At 43.4% G+C, this 20,063-nt stretch overlaps 1 protein-coding gene across 1 annotated transcript; it reads right to left on the bottom strand.

Annotated features, from left to right (window-relative positions):
- Positions 1 to 1,318: 1,318 nt before the first annotated feature.
- On the bottom strand, positions 1,319 to 19,536 carry SLC22A7 (solute carrier family 22 member 7; the record flags this gene model as incomplete). Its single annotated transcript, XM_082048917.1, has 10 exons — positions 1,319 to 1,382; positions 2,292 to 2,498; positions 3,970 to 4,078; positions 4,569 to 4,783; positions 4,871 to 4,980; positions 7,292 to 7,409; positions 11,219 to 11,387; positions 12,902 to 13,056; positions 16,858 to 16,961; positions 19,159 to 19,536. 10 exons carry the CDS (start codon positions 19,534 to 19,536, stop codon positions 1,319 to 1,321), a joined length of 1,629 nt encoding a protein of 542 aa, XP_081905043.1.
- Between the last annotated feature and the right edge of the window lie 527 nt (positions 19,537 to 20,063).

The following is a 20,063-nucleotide window of genomic DNA, read 5'->3' as shown; positions in this document are numbered from 1 at the left end:
TAATTGGTTGATTTGCTGTACTTTTTCAACCAAAATAAAGTCTGGTTTGGACCTTGTTGTCCGCCTAAAACTAATTTTGGTGTGCCTCTGTGACACACCAGTACAGGTTAACGGTGGACCTACTGGAAAGCAGCATTGTGGAGAATGACCTGGGAGTTCTAGTTGACAACAGGTTGACTAAGAGTCAACAATGTGCCCTTGTGGCCAAGAAGGCCAATTGTACCTGGGGTGCATTAGGAAGAGTGTGACCAGCAGGCTGAGGGAGATTATCCTGCCCCTCTACTCTGCCATGGTGAGGCTGCATCTGGAGTCACCTCACCTGCTGTCAGATGCATCCTCAGTTTGTGTTCTCCTCACAGGGCTTTGCATGGCTTAGTTAAAACAACCTCACAGCCCAGGGAGTCATATGCCTGAGACTCAGATGCTGAGGCCATTCCCTCTTCCCAGTTTAGGAAAGTGCTGTTTGTCAGTGGTTCCAAATTTATAAATAATTTGGTGGCTCATCACTGTTGTTTGCAGAAGTGCAAGAGGCAAAGGCATCCCCTAACTTTAAGATCAATGTGTTAGACCATTAAGCAGAATGAAGTCCAGTAATAAATTATTCAATATTCCATGCAAGAGTTCCTGTAGCAAGATTTTTTGTTTAGTTGTTTGTTTGGGTTTTTGTTGTTGTTGTTATATATTTTTTTATCTTAAAGGATACTTCTTGCATACACAATTGATTTAAATAATCCACAAAAGCTTTTTTCTTCTTTATTTACATGGGACAAATGCTTGCAGTTGTCCCATTCTCAGTGAGAATCCTGCATGTACTTTTTGCTGGCTTTGAGCCTCACTGTGGAAAACCTTCAGACCATTTCCAAAATCAATAAATATTTGTAGCTATAGTATATGTTTTATCCACCATCCAGTTAGATTTATTTGAAATTATTTGGTTTTGTGTGATTCACACTTGGTATTTTTTATTGCTGCATTGCATTTCTTGTGGCATGTAAACCAATGGATTATAGTTTCTGGAAAGCTGTGTAGTGATCTGAAAGGTGCTGCTAGTCCAACAAGGTCAAAGACTGCAAGAGCTTAGCCCAGGGTGCCTTTATTTCCATACCCTGTTAGACCTGTGCATTCTTGTTCCTGGCCATGCTACAACATGGGGTTAGCTCCTTCCAGCTGGTTTTGTAATTTGCTTCCTTCCTCCAGTGTCCTCAGCCCTACTTCCCTGCAGAGAGATACTGGGAAAACACTAAAGGTTCATTTATTGGCAGGTCAGAGCACAGCTTAGTTTTGCAGTCCTACACAGTGGCTGTCCCACGGAGTCCCCTCACTTCAGCAGAGACTGTAGTGGCATGCCCTCAGGACCGCTGATTTGTGGAAGCCCTTTCTCTCTGGAAGAAAAGAATCATAGAATCATAGAATCATTTTGGTTGGAAGAGGCCCTCAAGATCATCAAGTCCAACTGTTAACCTAACTCTAGCACTAAACCACGTCTCTAAGAATCTCATCTATGCGTCTTTTAAACAGCTCCAGGAATGGTGACTCTACCACTTCCCTGGGCAGCCTGTTCCAATGCCTGACAACCCTTTTCCGGAAGAAATGTTCCCTGATATCCAATCTGAACCTCCCCTAGTGCAACTTCAGGACATTTCTTCTCATCCTATCACTTGCTACTTGGGAGAAGAGACCAACACCCTTCATGCTACAACTTCCTTTCAGGTAATTGTAGACAGCGATAAGGTCTCCCCCCAGCCTCCTTTTCTCCAGGCTGAACAGCCCCAGTTCCCTCAACTGTTTCTCATCAGTCTTGTGCTCCAGACTCTTCACAAACTTCATCATCCTCCTCTGAACTCTCTCTAGTACTTCAATGTCTTTCTTGTAGCAAGTGGCCCAAAACTGAACACGGTATTCGAGGTGCAGCATCACCCGTGCCGAGCACAGGGGGACGATTGCTTTCCTAATCCTGCTGGCCACACTGTTATTGATACAAGCCAGGATGCTGTTGGCCTTTTTGGCCACCTGGGCACACTGCTGGCTCATGTTCAGCTACTGTTGACCAACAGCCATAGTTCCTTTTCTTCCAGGCAGCTTTGTAGCCACTCTTCCCCAAGCCAAGATGTGCAAAGAAGGCACATTTGGGCTGCTGGACAGAAGAACAGGAAGCCTGACAGCGCAGATACCCACTGGGCTCTCCCTCTTCCACTGCCACCCACAGGCAGGGAATTACAGGCAGCAGAGAAGGATGATCCCCTGCCTCTTTTGACGGACTATATGTGCAGGGCAGGATGGAGCTGACTTACTGTGTTTTCTCGATGTCCTCGATGCCCTCGGGCAGGCACTTGTTGAGTGTCTCCGGGAGCAGGAAGGCCACTGACCCACAGCACACTGCTACACCACAGTACGTCACCTCGGGCAGAGATCTCCATACCTCGTCCAACAGAAACACGAGGGGGGCCAAAGCCCCACCAATGCGTGCCATGAAGCAGGTGTACCCCATCCCATTCTGCCTGGAAAAGGTAGGACACCATGGTGATGCAGACCACCGTGAGAGATAGGTACTTCTTTCATATCAGACCTTGGGAAAAAGTGCAAACCCTCTGACCTTTCCCCTTATTTTTCTCTGAGTGGTGAGGTCTTTTTCCTCTCAGGTTTTTCCCCTACCAGGCTTTTCCTAAGTTGTCATTTTGGTTTTGTTTTTGTTTATTTGTTTGTTTACTTCATGTATTTCTCCAATTTTATATTTCCCAGGCAGCAACCACAGCTGCTGTGACAAATAGGTTTGTGTCTGTTATGAGAAAGAATCTACAGTTACACACTAAAAATACCTGCTCTAAACTTGTTTCTGCTTTTAATGTCTAAAACCCTGAGTGCATTTTCTACCCATCACCTAATAAGTCCTCCGATCTGCTGAGAGCAAACCTCAATCTCTCCTTTTCCCATGTACTTCTAGGCAGGTGGCATGCAGTAGAGATATTTTTGATCCTGCTGTAGCTGCAAGCCTGTGAGAGCACAATGAGGCCAATAATAAGATCTGGGACCTATTTCACTTACTCATTTTCAGGGAGTGGTAGTATTTCACACTGACAAGAGGGATTTGAGGACCTACTTGTGCATATGCAAAGTACTGCAGAAGGAACCTACATTTTTGTGTTTACTTGTCAATGTCTTTGAGCATGCAAAGAAAGAAACATATCTGAGAAGAAAAGAGCAGATTAGTGTGCCCACTCCAGTTTAAATATGCATCATTACCCACGTACAACAGACCAGTGGAAGTTAAAGGACTATATGGCAAAGAAGGGTACTCTGGGCAGGGAGGAAAAGAGGTGGAGTAAGCCACAAACCCTGCTGTTATCCATGAGGTTTTTTTCAGACTTTCACAAAAAGAAAAAAAACAAACAACAACCCAAAAACCCCGTAAAGAACAGTGGGACAATTGCATTCATGAGTGTTAGCTGTATGCCGAATTATGCTGATGGTAAATCTGGTTTTATGTCACAATTACCCAGATATTTCAAATAAGCCCTCTTTTTCTGAAAGGCGAGTTAATTCCTGCTTTAATATAATTTGATGTTCAGAAGACTTTCAAACACGTAGAAGTATGTCTCCTGTATAAAACTTGATATTTCAAATTATTAGTTCTGGGGTCTTTTAACAGTTATTGGCAGATTATCACAGGGAGCTAAGACTTCACTAAGCACAGATGCCTTACAGAATTCAAAAATCTTTGCATGTGGAATATTCCTCTCTTTTCAGTACATCTTTCTACCAATGTAACTTAACCACACAAAACTCAGGTAAAAAAGGTGTAGCTTTCTTGTGAGTATGTGTAATCCCTACAACCTGCTGCTTCTAGAGTCAAGGAAGGCATCAGTCCTGCAGTCTACTCAGCAGCACACCCTGCTGTGTGGATGTGGAAGGCCTGAGGATGACATCCCACTGAGGTTCTGGTTGTGTACCCAGGCAAGTGGCATCTCTTACCTCAGGACGGTGGGGTAGAGCTCAGAGGTGTACAAGAAGACAACAGTGAATGCAGCTTCTGATAAACCTTTGCCCATAATGGCTATTACAGAGCGCAAGGAGGTGAAGGCTAGGAGGAAAGAAAAGACATTTATGACAATGGTCAAAAGCAGCCTCTAGGAAGAAGCTTCTTGTGGCCTCAGCTACAAGAAAGAAGGTTCAGTGCTCTTACAGACAAAACAAGGAGCTTCATAGTCCTGGAGCTGTTGTCTCCAAAGTCTGGTTCAGTAAGTTTGGCAACCATTAGCGCAACTGGGAGCTAAACTGATGAAAGAAAAACTCACAACATTTCCTATTGGACAATGTCTATAATAAAAATAACTGCCTCACCTTGCCATCACTGGACCTTTACTAGACACAGTGGCTGAAGACTATTTGTTTCTACCGGATATTAGGGCTAGCCCACATTAGCAACCTTGTCTCACAGTTGCTCTTCTAGGAGGAGAACACCTCCATACAGAGTTACCTATGGATAAGATCTACTGTTCTCCTTCTCTAGCACCGCACAAAATGGAAACTCCCCTTTAGCATCTACTGCATATAGCAGAAGAGCGGCTTACACTTGGGAATGATGATGTTGGCTCCTATGCATAGTCCGGTCAGGATGAGTGTCCACGCCTGACTCTGCCGTCGTCCAACTCTATTCACCAGCACATACATCATCATCTTAGCTGGAATCTCAATGATGCCAAAGACAAACTGGGAGAGATACATGTTGAGCCCAAAGCCAGTTAGGTTCATGCTCATGCCGTAATAAGAGAAGGCAACACCAAACCTGCAAGGAGTGTGTGGAGATGGGGATTAGGGAAATCCAGATGGGGAACTGCAGGACAACTTCCCTGTGCAAAGTGACACTGCTTACCAGACAGACCCAGAACACAGAGAGATCTTCCGCAGAACTGGTGTCCTGAACAAGCTGATGTAGGAGTAACTCTCTCCTGGCTTTTTGTCTGTTGCCATCTTTCTGAGGGCCTGGGAGAGGTGGAAAGAAGGAAATAGCTCAGCTGCTGTACATTTAGGAAACAGACATGAAACCTTAGATAGGCTGAGGCCTGTGCCCTTGCCATTTCCAGCTCCACCTTGCATTTTCGATATGTTCTTATTACAGAACCATTCTCTGGGCATACATTATCAGAGGCATGTCTTCCTACAACTTTATAAATTGCCTACTGTTTTAGACCTCTTTTTCTTCCCATGGCCCCTTCTCCTGCCTTACCGACATAACCCATGTGGCAGGGAGGGTTGCAGAAAAACGGCAGATCATGATGTTAGCAAAGTCAGCATTGACCAGTTCCAGCCTCTTCCCCTGGTGGTTGTCTGCTGTTGTTTCAGGTCACAGGCAGGAGCTAACAGTGAGCTGCATGCTTTATTCTGAGTGCATTTATATGAAGTGTAATTACTTATACATCTGTTTATATAAATACAGAATATGTGAAACAGTCACACAATGAGAAGTGTGCCCTGCCCATAAGGAAGAAGAGAGTGCTTATTCACGAAGTCTTTCAGCAACTGAATTAGGGGTAAGTACCAGGAGAATTGGTAAGTTCTACTCACTAGCTGAGATGCAAGAGATTCACACAACTGTAGGTCTACAATGCAGTCAGCTATACCTAAGCTAGGTGGGAAAATTTGGGAAGAACGGGCTCTAATTAATAGCAAAGGGAAATAATTGCTTCAGGAAGAACGAGTTGGACAAGTGTTACGTAACCTGATGTCACCAATAGAAGTGGCTGTAGAACACATTAATGGACATCACGGGGGAAACTCCTTTTGTGGCAGGGCAAATCACTTAGCAAATGAAATGACCTGAGAAGCAGCCTTAAAACCTGAAGTAATAACTATAAATTATCTCACGCCTGAGGTCCTGGCGTCACAAGAAATTCCAGTTTTCAATGAAAAAGAAAAAGAAGTCCTCCAAGAATTAGGAGCCAGGGAACAGAATGGGAAATGGGTACTCCCAGATGGTAGAGAAATGTTAAATAAGCACACCATGAGGGAGGTATTAGCAATTTTACATCAGAAGAGTCATTGGGGAACACAAGCAATGTGTGACATAGTGTTATGAAAATATGGGTGTACTGAAATTTATACTATAGCCAAGCAAATTTGTGAAAGATCTGTGGTTTGTAAAAAAATAAATAAAGAGGGACTTAGAAAGCAGCCTGCAGGAGGGCAGAGTCCAAGTTTACAACTCTTTCAAAATATTCAAGTTTATTTCATGGAATTACCTGCAGCTGGGTGAACTAAATATTTGCTAGTGTTGGTAGATCACCTTACCGGGTGGTTAAGAGCTTTCCCTCTGAGCATTGCCATGGCGGCAGTGGTAGCAAAAGTGATCTTTTAGAACAAATTATTCTTAGATACGGAATAGTGGAAAATACAGACGCAGACCAAGGGGGACATTTTACCTCAAGGGTACTGCAAAGACTAATGGACAGTTTGGAGACATCTTGGGATTTTCACACCCCCTGGTATCCCCTTTCACCTGGAAAAGTATAAAGGATGAACCAGGCCTTAAAGAAGCAATTGGCAAAATTAATGTTAGAAACTAGATTATCTTGGACTAGATGTCTACCTATAGCCTTGTTGAGAATCAGAACTGCTTCTTACAAGGATATAGGAATTTCACCTTAAGAAATGCTCTTTGGGCTACCATACCTAGGCAGAAATAATGGATGGACCCAGAGAGTTTGAAACCAAGGATATGTTTCTCAAAAACTGTATACTTGGATTGTCTTCTTTTCTATCTTCTCTCAGGCACCAAGGGCTTCCAGCACAAACTCTGCCATTAGAGTTGGCAGCTTACAAGTTTCAGCCTGGGTCCTGGTCAAATCCTGGAAGGAAACTATGGGTTTAAAAGCCCGAACCTCTTTTGTCTCAGGGTCCCTTCCCTGGAGAGGCACCCAGTCCAGACTGTTTCTTTGCTGTAACTTGCTTTTTACATTTTTTTATTAAATTACAGTTTTTAAGCACAGACATCTGAGAAGACTATCCTACAGGAAACCTAGGGTCAAGAACATTTCTTTAACACTCGTCATGGCAATAATGAATGGAAAGACACTCCACTTAATGAAGGGAATTTCTGGCCTTTGGGTGCTGAGCTGCTGTTTTCTCTCTAGGAGTGGATGTAGCTGCTTTCTAGAGTAAAATGGAGCACGGCACCCTGTGGACCATAGTGCCACACAGTTCACACTGCAAGGTGACCATTGTTTCAGATATCAAATAGAAGTGAAGGGAAAGAAAATGGGAGAGGAAGAGCATGTCTGTATCTTCAGTTCCTCACCTCGGGTGAGACAGTGAAGTCTTTCCTTCCATTCATTCTTGCACATCTAAGCAGATGCCTATGAGCTTGTTTCACTTTGCTGTTGGCAATCAGCCACCGGGCAGACTCAGGGACCCACCTGGTATGAGGAGAGAAAACAGTGTTCCTGTTGGTGCTCCTTGTTTTCCCCCCTACATGCATGGCCCTGGCCAAAGAGTCTCCTCTATGAGACTTCAACCCCAGCTAAAAATAGCAAATGAGGTGCATGAAAATAAGAGTAATGGGAGACCCTTGTTACAAATACATGCTCTTCTACCCTTAAAGGAGTACAGTGTGCTAACTGAAGTATGTCTAGCCAAAATTTTTATCATGAGACCTTTGATCAAATCTTAAATTTTCTGAGCAGGTTGAAGTTGCAAACACTCCTCAATTAAAATTGGCCCCAGAGTGTTTCGTGCTTTTTGGGACTCTTTAAACTTTGTCCAGTACCTAAAGGGTGCCTATAGGAAAGCTGGAGAGGGACTTTTTACAAGGATGTGTAATTACAGCACAAGGGATAATTGCTTTAAACTAAAAGATGGTAGATTTAGGTTAGATATAATAAATAAATTATTTGCCATGAAGGTGGTGAGGCACTGGAACAGGCTGCCCAGAGAAGCTGTGGATGCCCCATCCCTGGAAGTGTTCAAGGCCAGGTTGGATGGGGCTTTGAGCAACCTGGTCTGGTGAAAGGTGTCCCTGCCCATGGCAGGGGGCTTGGAACTAGATGATCTTTATGGTGCCTTCCATCCCAAGCCATTCCATGGTTCTGTGATATAAAAAATTACTATGTAGAAAGGATTTAATGGGCTCTATACTTACTTTGTTAATTGCTAAAATGGTTTGTTTTTCACAATAATCAAAGCCTTCTGCACAAGACAGTCAGCTGGGGCCTAAATCATTGTGGCTGTGACCCCCAGAGAAGTATCTATGTTACTCATTGAGCTGCTCTAGAGCTAAGTAGCAGCTCTAGAGAGGTCTGCTTAGCAGACTTGCGTAGGGTAGGAGTTCTGTGACTTTTATTTTTCTGTCTATTCCAGCAAAAGACCCAGCACTTGTCATAAGCTAGCATCTGCCACTCCCTCTCCTTGGACTTCTTTCTCATCTCGCATCTGGTTGCAATTCATTGCTACATGACCCTGTTTGGCCCAGAGTTTCCCAGGCCAGAAGCTGTCAGGATGAGAGCCTAGAAGACATTGGAAATTTCCCACAGTGGTTACCTTCTGCTACCCAAGTCTGTCCCCTGAGAGGAGACTTTCAGTCAGTGGAAAGATTACAACCTTGAATATGGGTATGATGTCTACTGAGGTCACACAGTTATCAAAATCTCTCACTGGAGTCTCCCACTGGAGCAGTCCAAGACCAGATCCCTGTAAGCTGTTGGTGATTAATGTGCCCTAAATCAGATTACAATAAAACTAAAGAACAACTGCTGTCACTATTCAAGCAGTAGCTCAAAAGGAGGTGTAGATAAAAAACATTTGCAGAACTGTTTTTCTGGAAAGTTTTTTGAGGCCTTCCCATAAGGCACCCAGTGAACCTTGGGAAATATAAAGAATGAAATATGACATTTTGCACTTATTACCACCACACCCAGAGTATAATATTATGTCATTTGGTTGTCTAAATTCTCAACTCAGTTCTGACATTTTGTCAACAGTATCTACAAAGTGTGCTGAATTAGTTTTTGATTCCACACCTTAGGGACTTCTATTATCCACCTCTTGGGTGCTTGAAGTTTGATCAAACTACAGTATGACTTGTTGGAAAACTAATCTCCATTAAAGGCATTAACATAAGAGAAAAAAAATCCCAACAGCTATTGTGGGAAAGGTGGATCCAAACGTATCTGTGAATTTCAGCACTTCACGGGACTCCATTTTTTATGGCTTGTAGTCCTAGAAAAAGAGCAAAACAACTCAAACTAAAAAAGTCAGCAGAACACATATTTTTGTTGTATTGCACTTGTACGGTGAAATATCAGCTGTTACTTTTGCCAGAAAATCCTCATCACCAGTGAAACCACATATCTTTTTTGAGCCATTGATTAACAACATCAGTTTATATCCCATTCTTCATAAGTATTATTTAAGATTTTTGTGCTAGATCTGTGCAGCTATTTAACCTGCTGCTTCATGCTGATGGACAGACTTAGGAAGCAGGAAAACCATAGTCTCTGGAAGCTTATTTGATGGCAGCTGAAAGGCACTTTTAGCATTCAGATATCACTCTTTATGCTCAGCAATTATGCATATGATTTTTGGGCGTGTGTGTCTAACAATCAGAGCTTATTCTGCATGGTTTCCAGCAAGAGCTACCCATTGACCTGAGAGTCACGTCTGTGATTTTTGCAGTGTGGTGCAGCACCACACCATTGTCCAAGAGGCACTAAACCACCACCATAAGGTAGGGGACACCTCAGATCTCCATTTCTGAATGTTTTCAAAGAGGCAATTGTGGGAATACCTGCATGCTTATTGCAACACAGGACTTTTGTCCATCCAGGAAATGGAGCTTCTTATACAAAGGACTGCTTTGGATCATCAGATAAGTTGATCCAGTACACTTCACATTACAGTCACAGGATCAGTGAATCCATCCTATATTCTATTCTGTGTTACAACATGTTAAAAAAACAAAAAGGAAAATCAGTTTCTTTGATTAAATGAACCCTCTCCCATTGTCATGCTTAGGAGATGTCAGGTGTTTCTTAAATACAGCTACAGGAGGGAAATAGCCCACAGAAAGAGAATGTATTTGGTCCATCAGGATGGATACACAGCTGAGAATGGCAATGGAAAGCACAGAGGTAAATGCTCCTGACCTGCTTTGCAAATGTCATTGGCTCATATGGAAAAACTGGTGACAAAGGTAACCTCCCCAATAAGGTACGGACAGAAATGCAACCTGTCCCCCAAATGCCTGGCCCAGTCCTGCCTTCTCCTTGTCCCCAAAGCTGTGGTGAGACCTTGGCTCCTGGCCTTGTTGGAGGTGAGGAGATGAAACCCAAGCCACTCTATTTTTCAAGAGCTACCATGCCTGGGCAATCCAAGGGTGGGACACAGAGGAGGCCTGCTCTTCTTGGGGTTGCTGGATCTGATTCTAGGATGAGGACCTGTTGGAAAGCAGCATTGCAGAGAAGGGCTCGAGAGTCCTGGTAGAAAATGGGTTGACAATAAACCAGCAGTGTGCCCTTATGGTCATGAAGGCTAATGGTGTCCTGGGGTATATTAGGAAGAGTGTGACCAGTAGGTCAAGAGAGGTTCTTCTCCCCCTCTACTCTGCCCTGGTGAGGCCACATCTGGGGAGTAGTGTCCAGTTCTGGGGTCCACAGTTTAAGAAGGACAAGGAATTACTGAGGGGAATCCAGCAGAGACCTACAAATATAATTAGTGGTCTGGAACATCTTTCTTATGAAAAAAGACTGAAAGAGGTGGGTCTCTTCATCCTGGAGAAGAGAAGGCTGAGATGGGACCTTATTCATGCTCATAAATATCTCAAGGGTTGGTGTCAAGAAGATGGGACCAAACTCTTTTGGGGCCAGATGATAAGATGAGGGGCAACAGGCACGGACTGAAACATAGGATGTTCCATCTAAACACAAGGAGAAACTTCTTCACTTTGAGGATGATGAAGCACTGGAGTGGGCTGCCCGGAGAGGTTGTGGCATCGCCTTCTCTGGAGACATTCAAAAGCAGCCTAGACTCATTCCTGTGTGATCTGCTGTAGGTGAACATTCTTTAGCAGGTGGGTTGGACTAGGTGATCTCCAGAGGTACCTTCCAACCTCAACCATTCTGTGATGCTGTGATTAGTTATGCAACATTTGCTATGCTCTCAGAGCAGAGGAGGCAAATCCCAGCCTGCTCCCATCCCCACCAGCCATCTGGTTGCAGGTCACTGCACTCACCATAGGCAGACAAAGCTCAGAAGACAGGGTCCCGTTACGGCTACTAATAACCAGTGCCATTCTCGCACCAAGTATGCCACCATGGCCAGCAGCATGTTCCCAATGCTCCAGAAGGTGCTAGTCAGGATCCCAGAGAAGGTGCGGTGCTGTGTGTCCACCCACTCCATCCCTGCAAGAGGGAGGCAGTGTTGAGCTGGGATACAGAGGACTTCTCCAGAAAAGTGTCTGCAGGGCTTTTTAACAAAAGCAACATGAGGTAACATCTCTGGTCATCTCTGTGAGAATTCCACTGTTTGACCAACATCTGACACTTTAAAAATGTTCATCTGCAATACCTAGCCTCTTGCAAAGCTGTAAGCAACAAAAATAAAGCCATAAATAAGAAATACTGGACATATAGTAAGAAACAATGTTAAAAACACCTCAGGTGATACTTTTTTAAAAATCCTATTCAGTAGCATTCAAATAGTCTTCTTCATCAAACAGATTTTTTTTCTCTAAAAATCTTGCCTGCACAGTTTCCCATTCCTCTGCTCATTCATTATTCCAGATTGAAGAAATCTCTTCAGATGAATTGTCATCCATGTGGAATCTACCTGGAGTAGATACATGTAAAGCCAGAATAGATGGTCGTCTCCTTGTTTTTGTGTGTGAACTGGAAGCCAGTTTTCCTCCATAGCTCTGGTCATCTTCCTACAACCTCTAACAATCAGAAATGTCCCTCCCAAGCTCTACTTGGTCTTGCAGGCATCAACCTTTATAACAACAAAAAAACATAGCAGGCCTTGGGATTTGTCAGGTCTTGTGTGGACTTTTCCAGTACTGAAGCCATTTTAGCTTGATTTTGGCTGTATCTGCAAAAATCCTGGAAAATTTTGCTGCACCCGTAACTTGCTCTTGGGTACAATGAGCCTTGCCTAGTATGTCCCAACTGTATCTACAAAACTAATCCAGAGCTCTCTGTGGTACACTGAAGTTTGGAGCTTGTTTTGATTATATAATTTCCTAAATTTTTCAGCATCAGTTTTGCCTAGCTCTGTTTTTGTTTGTTTGGGTTTTGTTTTGTTTTGTTTGTTTGTTTGTTTTTGTGCATGTATGTGTGGTTCTTTCCCTTCATCTCTTCTAAAAATAAAGATTGGGCACATATGGAAACAATTGTAAGCAAACTCAAGACTGGGGAGGTAGAAACACCCTGCAAATGACACACCATCCTCCTCCTGCTGAGGACATGGCAATGCTGATGAATTTTCTCAGTGGAGTGTGTTTGAAGGGTGAGATCTCAGTATCAGAGGAAAGGGGCAGATACCTTGGTCTGTGGCTTTTATTGTGCTACTGATGATACTTAACAGGAATTGCGTAGCGTGGGCTGCAAGTGTTAATGTTGCAACAGAAGCAAAAATAAGTAGTTGTTATATTTAGGGTAGACCATTAATTAATTAGCATTAATTAGCATTAATTAGCATTAATTAGCATTAATTAGACTAACAGAAAACTGCAGTTCATGGATCTTCACAAGGGGGATGTTCTTCTGGTTGTCTGTAGTGAAATTGCATGCATAACGATTTCCAAATGCCTGTTCCTACTTGCTCTGTCCTGTCTGGTAGACATGTGTCTGTCTGTTAGACACTGCCTGTCAGAAGTCCCCCCTACAACTGGGCTCCCACACACACCCCACATACTTACCCAAAGGCAATACAATAAGAGAGACACCGCTCAGAGCCACCCCGGTGAGGGTCCTTGTGATGGCCAGCATGCTGTAGGAGATGGAGGCAGCACTCAGCGTCCCAAATACGGCAGAACACAGAAGCGAGAGCAGCAGCATGGATTTCCGTCCAAACCTGCCGTAAGTACAGGCTGGGTTACAGTGGCTGGTAATCTGTCCCAGCAGCAGGGTTTAAAGTGGGGCAAACCAGGGGCTCAAGAAAGGAAAATGAGAATATTTTCCAGTCTACAAAGAGTGCAAGATACAAAACCCCAGAGAGGAGAAAATGGCTCTGAATATAGCTGGTCATCTAGTCCAAATCCCCCTGCAATGAGCAAGGACATCTTCAACTAGATCATGTTGCTCAGAGCCCCGTTCAGCCTTGTCTTGAATGTCTCCAGGAATGGGGCATCTGTCACCTCTCTGTGCAACTTGTTTCAGTATTTTACCATCCTTATTGTAAAAAATTGTCTTCCTCATGTCTAGCCTGGAAGTCCCCTCTGGTTTAAAACTTTTATCCCTTGTCCTGTCACAATGGGCGCTGCTAAAAAGTCTGTCTCCATTTTTCTTATAGACACCTTTTAATTACTGAAAGACCTGTTCTCATAGGAGAGGTGTTCCAGTCCTCCGATCATTTTTGTGGGCTCCTCTGGAACCCTTCTGTCTGGAACCCCATGCCTGTGTCAGAACGTCCTCCTCCCATAGATCACTCAGGACCAGCCACTGCCACCAGTCTCAAGGAGGACAAAGAACCATGGCACTTTCACCCGGATCCTTGGAGGGAAAACAAAGATCCCAAAGGAAAAGATCAGGATTTACCATTGTCAGCCCACACATGCAAATAGCCCTGGTGTCCTAAGGGGTCTATGAGGAATCTGCTAGGGGGGTCATTCCCCAGGGGTTTTGGAAGTTATAGGATCATCTTACCCCTGGTGTAGAGTCCTAGGTGGAGAGTGTGGAGAAATGCAGAAAATATACTACACGCAAATGCACATGTACGCTCACGTACGGAGAGAAATATGTGTGTATGTATTTCTACACAACCTATGAGAATCTAAATATCAAAATTGAGCACAACGTATCAGTCTTCTGATATCAGCCCTGCATGTGAGTAAAGCTTAGGTTTAAACTGGAGTAGTAAAATAACCCTGTAAACAGGTAGTATTCAGTCTATAGGGACTGAGATCCTGGTCTGATTCTGGCATTAGGGCTCTCTTAGTGGCCACCTGAGAAGGATGGTGGCAAGAATGATTGCTCCAGCGGAAAAAAGTGTTGTGCTGAAATATAATGCCACAATTACATTCCTGAAAATAGTAATAAATGACTTAATGCAGCAGCTAGTTAATGAATCTTCTGGAGAAAAAACAATCTGTGGCTTAGGCCCAGGCAGTTTGCTGGATTTGCTTTGAAATCTAAGCAGAGCCAGTTTGCAAAAGTCATTATAATGCCTCTGGGTCAGAACAGCAAACACTCAGAAATGCAAAAGAGCTGGATCTGGTTTCCTATAGGGTAACTGCCTAAGAAAGAAAAACCATTTTTTTAAATGAAAATATTTATTGAAAATACAGTAAGAAAAAAAACATAAGATTCCCTGCAGGGTGCAAGGCAGGTATTTATGGACCCATTGCTAGACTCTCTCAGCAAATTCATACCACCTGCTAGGGAAACAAGAGGTGAGCTGGCAGGATTGAACTGCAGGCTACAGGGATGGTGCTAGAAATAATGCTGTTAAAATCATCTTCAAAGGGAAAGGTTGGAAAGCACAACATCAGAAAGATTAAATGTATAAAATAAAATAAAATAAAATAAAATAAAATAAAATAAAATAAAATAAAATAAAATAAAATAAAATAAAATAAAATAAAATAAAATAAAAGGAGCAAACTGCCCAAGTGTAAAAATTAATAAAAAGCCATTTTCCATAAATATTCCAGTCTGGAAGTCTGCCAAACCATCATATAGCCAATTCAGTACAAGGGCAAGGTATAAAACAAGTGTTTGGAAAAAAGCAGACAATAAAGAAACAATACATATTTGCATATACAGGGTGTTTCAAATAGATGGACCCAAAGTCGACGCTCTTCTCCTTCAAATTTGATCTATATGTTCAGAGTGAAGGTTGTTGGAGGGTTTACTAGAGTAAAATTTGTCAAATTCGTTTTCAAAGCCAAATGTCTGTAGAGACTTAAAACAAAATGAACCCGAACTGTAGCAAAATGCCAGGACCGTATAGTTTTCACCCTGGAGCACTAGAGGTAAAATCTCTGCATTACTGTTAGCACAAAAAAGTGGGACCTCTTCTCTGTTAGCTTTTAAGAGGTCTTAGGAAAGATAGGGAGGCATGACACCTTTTAATCTATTATCTAGTTATGCAGAGACCTTCCTTCCTATCCTAAGGCAGCTCAGTTTCTTTAGGAGCCTTTGGTAAGGAAACTTCTTCAAATCAATGTGCGTGGTATATTTTCTGTTCACATGCCTGTTAGCACAAAGAAATCCAATATGTTTGTAAGGCATGAATCTCTTCCAAAATCTTGCTGATTCTTCACTAGTATGCCATATCTACCCATGTGGCCACTGATTCAATCTGTCAGAGTAGCTTCTTACTATTTCACCCCAGAGGTCCTGTAGAGCTCTAGGATGACCTTTCTCTGCTCCTGGCAGTTTACTAGCATTCCCCAGGTCTATATCTCCATGCCTTCATCTTATTTCAAAGCTTCAGCTCCAACGCCTGCCCCTACATATTCTTTCACTGCACAGAAAAACTCACTTATGTCTACAGACTTTTTATTTCCAGATGCTCCTTTTACACATTGATCTGGCTCTTCCCCCTCACAATCCTTTTGAAAAACAAGTTTCATATTGCTCTAGCAAAGATCTTCTCTTCTGCCTTATTTTGTCCTGCTCCATTTCATGTCTCTGAATTTCTTTGCCTCCAACTGTGCTATAAAGCAATTTTAGATACAAAGCCAAGACACACAGTTTGAAGATCAACCAGGTCCTTGTAAAAGTATACTGTTATATGCAAAGATAAAATTTCCCATCTTCAGTGCTTCATACTGTGAAGCTTGTTCCCCTCTGCTGTGCAGTGATTTTGTAGTCTGTTGTACAGTAATGCTTGTTTTGCTCCAAGAGAAAGGAATTCAGGAAGCAGTTTGCTGCACCAGAAACTCAGACATTAAATACTTAATAGTGTACAGTGAAGAGCACGTCCTCAGTCTATGCCTGCACTGTGTATTCTCTGGTGGCCTTCCTGGTTCTGCTGTTTGCAAAAATATTCTTAATTGATGCCCTTTCTAGGTTATTACTCAGACTTTTTTCAGGTTTAAATTATCACATTCTGACATGTAACCGAAGAGAGCAGTTTTTTCTTGTTTTCCTCATTGCCTCAGCTCCTCCTTGAGGAATCCCTCCCTGCTTCTTATAACCTCCTTTACCTTGCTTCTCTAGTAATGACAGAGTCAGTTTTTGCTTTCTGGAGGCTTTTTTTTTTTTTTTCAGATCTGGCATGCATTTGCTCTGAGCCCCTCACTTGGATGTCCTTAACCATTTTCCATATAAGTTACAAGGAGTTAACTCTTTTAGCCTCTTGTTTTGGCTTTGTTTTAACCAGCTTTCTCTTTTTTTAGGCAGTTGTCTTTTCTGAAATTGGTCTCACAGGCTGGATTTTTCCAGTTTTCCTTGTTGTGAACACTGTTACAATGCATCTTACTCCTAACCAATGTTGCTCCTCTGGTGGGCTGCTAACTGGTTGAAACATTTAGCCAGTGCATTGCTTCCCAGTATAACTTCAATCCAATTATCATGTGGGAGGCTGGATTCTCCCTCTTTGATTGCGTTTTCTTTTTTCTTTGCCCCTCTGCCTTTTTCAGGTCACAGGGTTGTGTAGGTCTCATCATGAAAATGAAGCCCTGGAGGAACAGCCTGAAAGGGATCAAACCTGTCTGAGAGGTATCCGAATATCACAGCCCCTATCGTGACGCCAATGAAGAAGAAAGTTGCCGTCGCCTGGTTAAGTCCACGCCGCTCACACACAAGGTCCCACTGAAACACAAGGCCAAAATCACACTTAGTTCCCAGATCAGTCTCTGCTACCTTTTCACAATGCCTCTCTCTGGTGGTTGGCCACTGTGTCTTACCATTTATAGAGGCTAAATCTGGTTGAGGGGTAGAATCCTGCACTAAACTGACCATAGGACAGTGCCAGAGTCCTGAAAAATGTGAAGTTGCATCTTGCAAAACTCAGAGGCCTCCCAGTAATCTATCCACTTTCTGTGAACACTTCTTGGGCATCAGAAATATTTCCTGGGTACCGCTCATGATGGACAGATCCTCTTTTTCCTGTCCTGCTCTCAACCTGCCTGGGTGCTCATCTCCCCTGTGTCACTCTGCCATGCTCCTCGGACTGCCCTGGTCAGATGGGAGTTTGGAGGGTGCAGCAGTGCCAGGAGCTGTAACATGTGCCTCAACCTTTTTTAGAGAATGCGATGTTGACATTCAGTTACCGTTTCCCTGACCAGTTTCCTTTGAAGTTGTCCATGCAGAGGAAGGAGGGCAGAGGAGAAGTCAGACCAAATGCTTGTTCCTTATGGCATTGTTTTACTTTATTGGAAGTGCAAATGTCGCTAATCATTACAGAATGCTGTGGCCAAGCTGCAGAGTAAGTTTTCTGTATGTGCAAACCTGGCAAAACTTGATTTAATCTTCAACCCAGCCTTGCAGCCTCTCTGGTGAGGCCAGCCAGACTTTGAGCAACCTTTGTTGCTGCAAGAGCAGAAGACTCCAGAGAAAATCCTGGTACCTTGAACAGTTTTGCCCCCTTCACTACAAGAAAGACGTTGAGGTGCTGGAGAGAGTTCAGAGAAGCGCAACGAAGCTGGTGAAGGATCTGGAGCACAAGCCTTATGAGGAGCAGCAGAGGGAACTGGGGCTGTTTAGCCTGGAGAAAAGGAGGCTGAGGGGAGACCTTATAGCTGCCTACAACTACCTGAAAGGAGGTTGTAGCATGGAGTGTGTTGGTCTCTTCTCCCAGGCAGCAATAGGATGAGAGGAAGTGGCCTCAATTTGCGCCAGGGGAGATTTAGATTGGATATTAGGAAACAGTCACAGAAAATGTTGTCAGGCATTGGAACAGGCTGTCCACTGAAGTAGTTGAGTCACCACCCTTGGAGGTGTTTAAAAGACACATAGATAAGATTTTAAGGGATGTGGTTTATTGACAGTATTGGGTTAAGGGTTGGATTCAATGATTTTTGAGGGTCTTTTCCAACCAAAATGATTCTATGATTCTCTGATACTATGTCCTGAGACCACAGTGCCATGCGTGCATGAGATTCCATGCTCAGCATTCATGCTCAGCATTCGTGCACCTCTGCTCTCTTTTCCCCCAGGGTGCTTTACACCTTTCTCCCTGAAACAGTGCAGAAATCAGGTACATACAGGCAGCAGCTCTAAGTTAAGACTTGGCCCTGCTCTCACTGAGACAGCCACCACTATCATTTGCAACCCAACCATGCCCCTTTTGTCTGACCAAATTTTCCCCTTCCCTATAACCTCCTGTGATTTGGACTGCTCACGGAAAGTAAAGCATTAACAACCAGAGATATCACTGTCAGCTCTAGCAAAGCATTTCAGAAGGAGGGTGGTTAATATTTGATGGGCATGGACGTTGGGCACTCTCAAGGTTATGGCTGGCCACCATGCTGCATCTCAGCAGGAGGCCATGGGAGAGCATATTTGCCTTGACAGCAAGAGACACTGGTGGTAAGAGAAGAGAGGCACTACGATCTTGGGGAGAAGAGGGGGAAGCTGGAGATCAGTGAGGAGAGGTGGCCAAAGAAATAGAAGTTTCAAAGTGTTTGGAAAAGTCAAGAAAGAAAATAACAGGCTCTTAGGAAATCCTAACAGAGTTTAATCCTGTGCAAATGCCATGTGGCCCCAGCAGAGAAAATCCTGTATGTGTCTTCCCCCTGGCTCCTGCCAGTCTCTCAATCACCTGGAAAAATTAAGATGCTTATAATGAGAAATGCTAGCTTTTAACAATCAAAGCGAGGTAATAATAAATATAAATAATAATGAAATGCTGGTTGCTGAGTCTGAGCTTCAGAGAACTTCCCCATAATGGAAAATATCTTTAAGTCATTTCCACTAATTAAAATGCAGAGATTCCCCTCTGATCCTGTGCAACCAGCAAACACCTCTTCATCTGCTCCTCAAAACACTGAGATATAGTAGCTATTACCTGTGTGGAGATGGTGGAGGTGAACTGCGAGTGGTCATAGACCCATCCATGCTTGCAGTGCTGGATAATAGAGTTGTTTTCTGGTTGCAGAGAAGAATTGAGCAGCAAGTGGAACTGAGGCTGTAAGAACATCTCACAGGACCTGAAAGTGCCATCAGGCTCCTGGGGGATGCTGATGAGCAGAACTTCCTCCATGGTGAGGTTCACAAATTCTTCTTGATGTGGAATTGCACAGTGATGAGAGGGGGTAGCTGCAAGAAAATTGTGAAGCAAGAAATGCATGGGAAGGTTGATTCTTGGGAGGCAGAGGATAGACAAAATTAAAATTTGGAATCTGCCAAATCCACCCGTTTCCAACAAGAGATCTTCAAATTTCATCTTTTCTGTAGAGTTCGAACATTCAGAGCAGCTATGCACAAAGGATCAGCAACATGAGCTTGAAAAGTGGTCTTTGTCCTTGAAGCTCAACTTCCCATGACTTTTCATACAACCACTTTGTTGGACTTTGAGACTTTGCTGAAAGATTGACAAAAGTCACAGTGAAACTCTCAATTTGGGGTAAAGCCAAAGAAATTTTCTGGTGCACACACTACATATCCATTTCAAGTGGACCCAGTACAAGGTAACTTCCCTTTTGAGAGTCCTTTCCTCCTGTTTTAGTTTTTGATAGAGATTCATATGAGGAAATGAGGCTGTGCGAAGAGTGCTGTGTGAAAGCACTGTTTTTTCTAGCTTTGTAGTCCCATAGAGGAGAGGAGAGAGAGGAGAGGAGAGGAGAGGAGAGGAGAGGAGAGGAGAGGAGAGGAGAGGAGAGGAGAGGAGAGGAGAGGAGAGGAGAGGAGAGGAGAGGAGAGGAGAGGAGAGGAGAGGAGAGGAGAGGAGAGGAGGAGAGGAGAGGAGAGGAG

The sequence above is a fragment of the Streptopelia decaocto genome (genome assembly GCF_964273445.1).
Source record: "Streptopelia decaocto genome assembly, chromosome: 3".
Taxonomy (NCBI): domain Eukaryota; kingdom Metazoa; phylum Chordata; class Aves; order Columbiformes; family Columbidae; genus Streptopelia; species Streptopelia decaocto.
The sequence above is the reverse complement of the archived record's forward strand: the minus strand, read 5'-3'. Positions and strand labels throughout refer to the sequence as shown.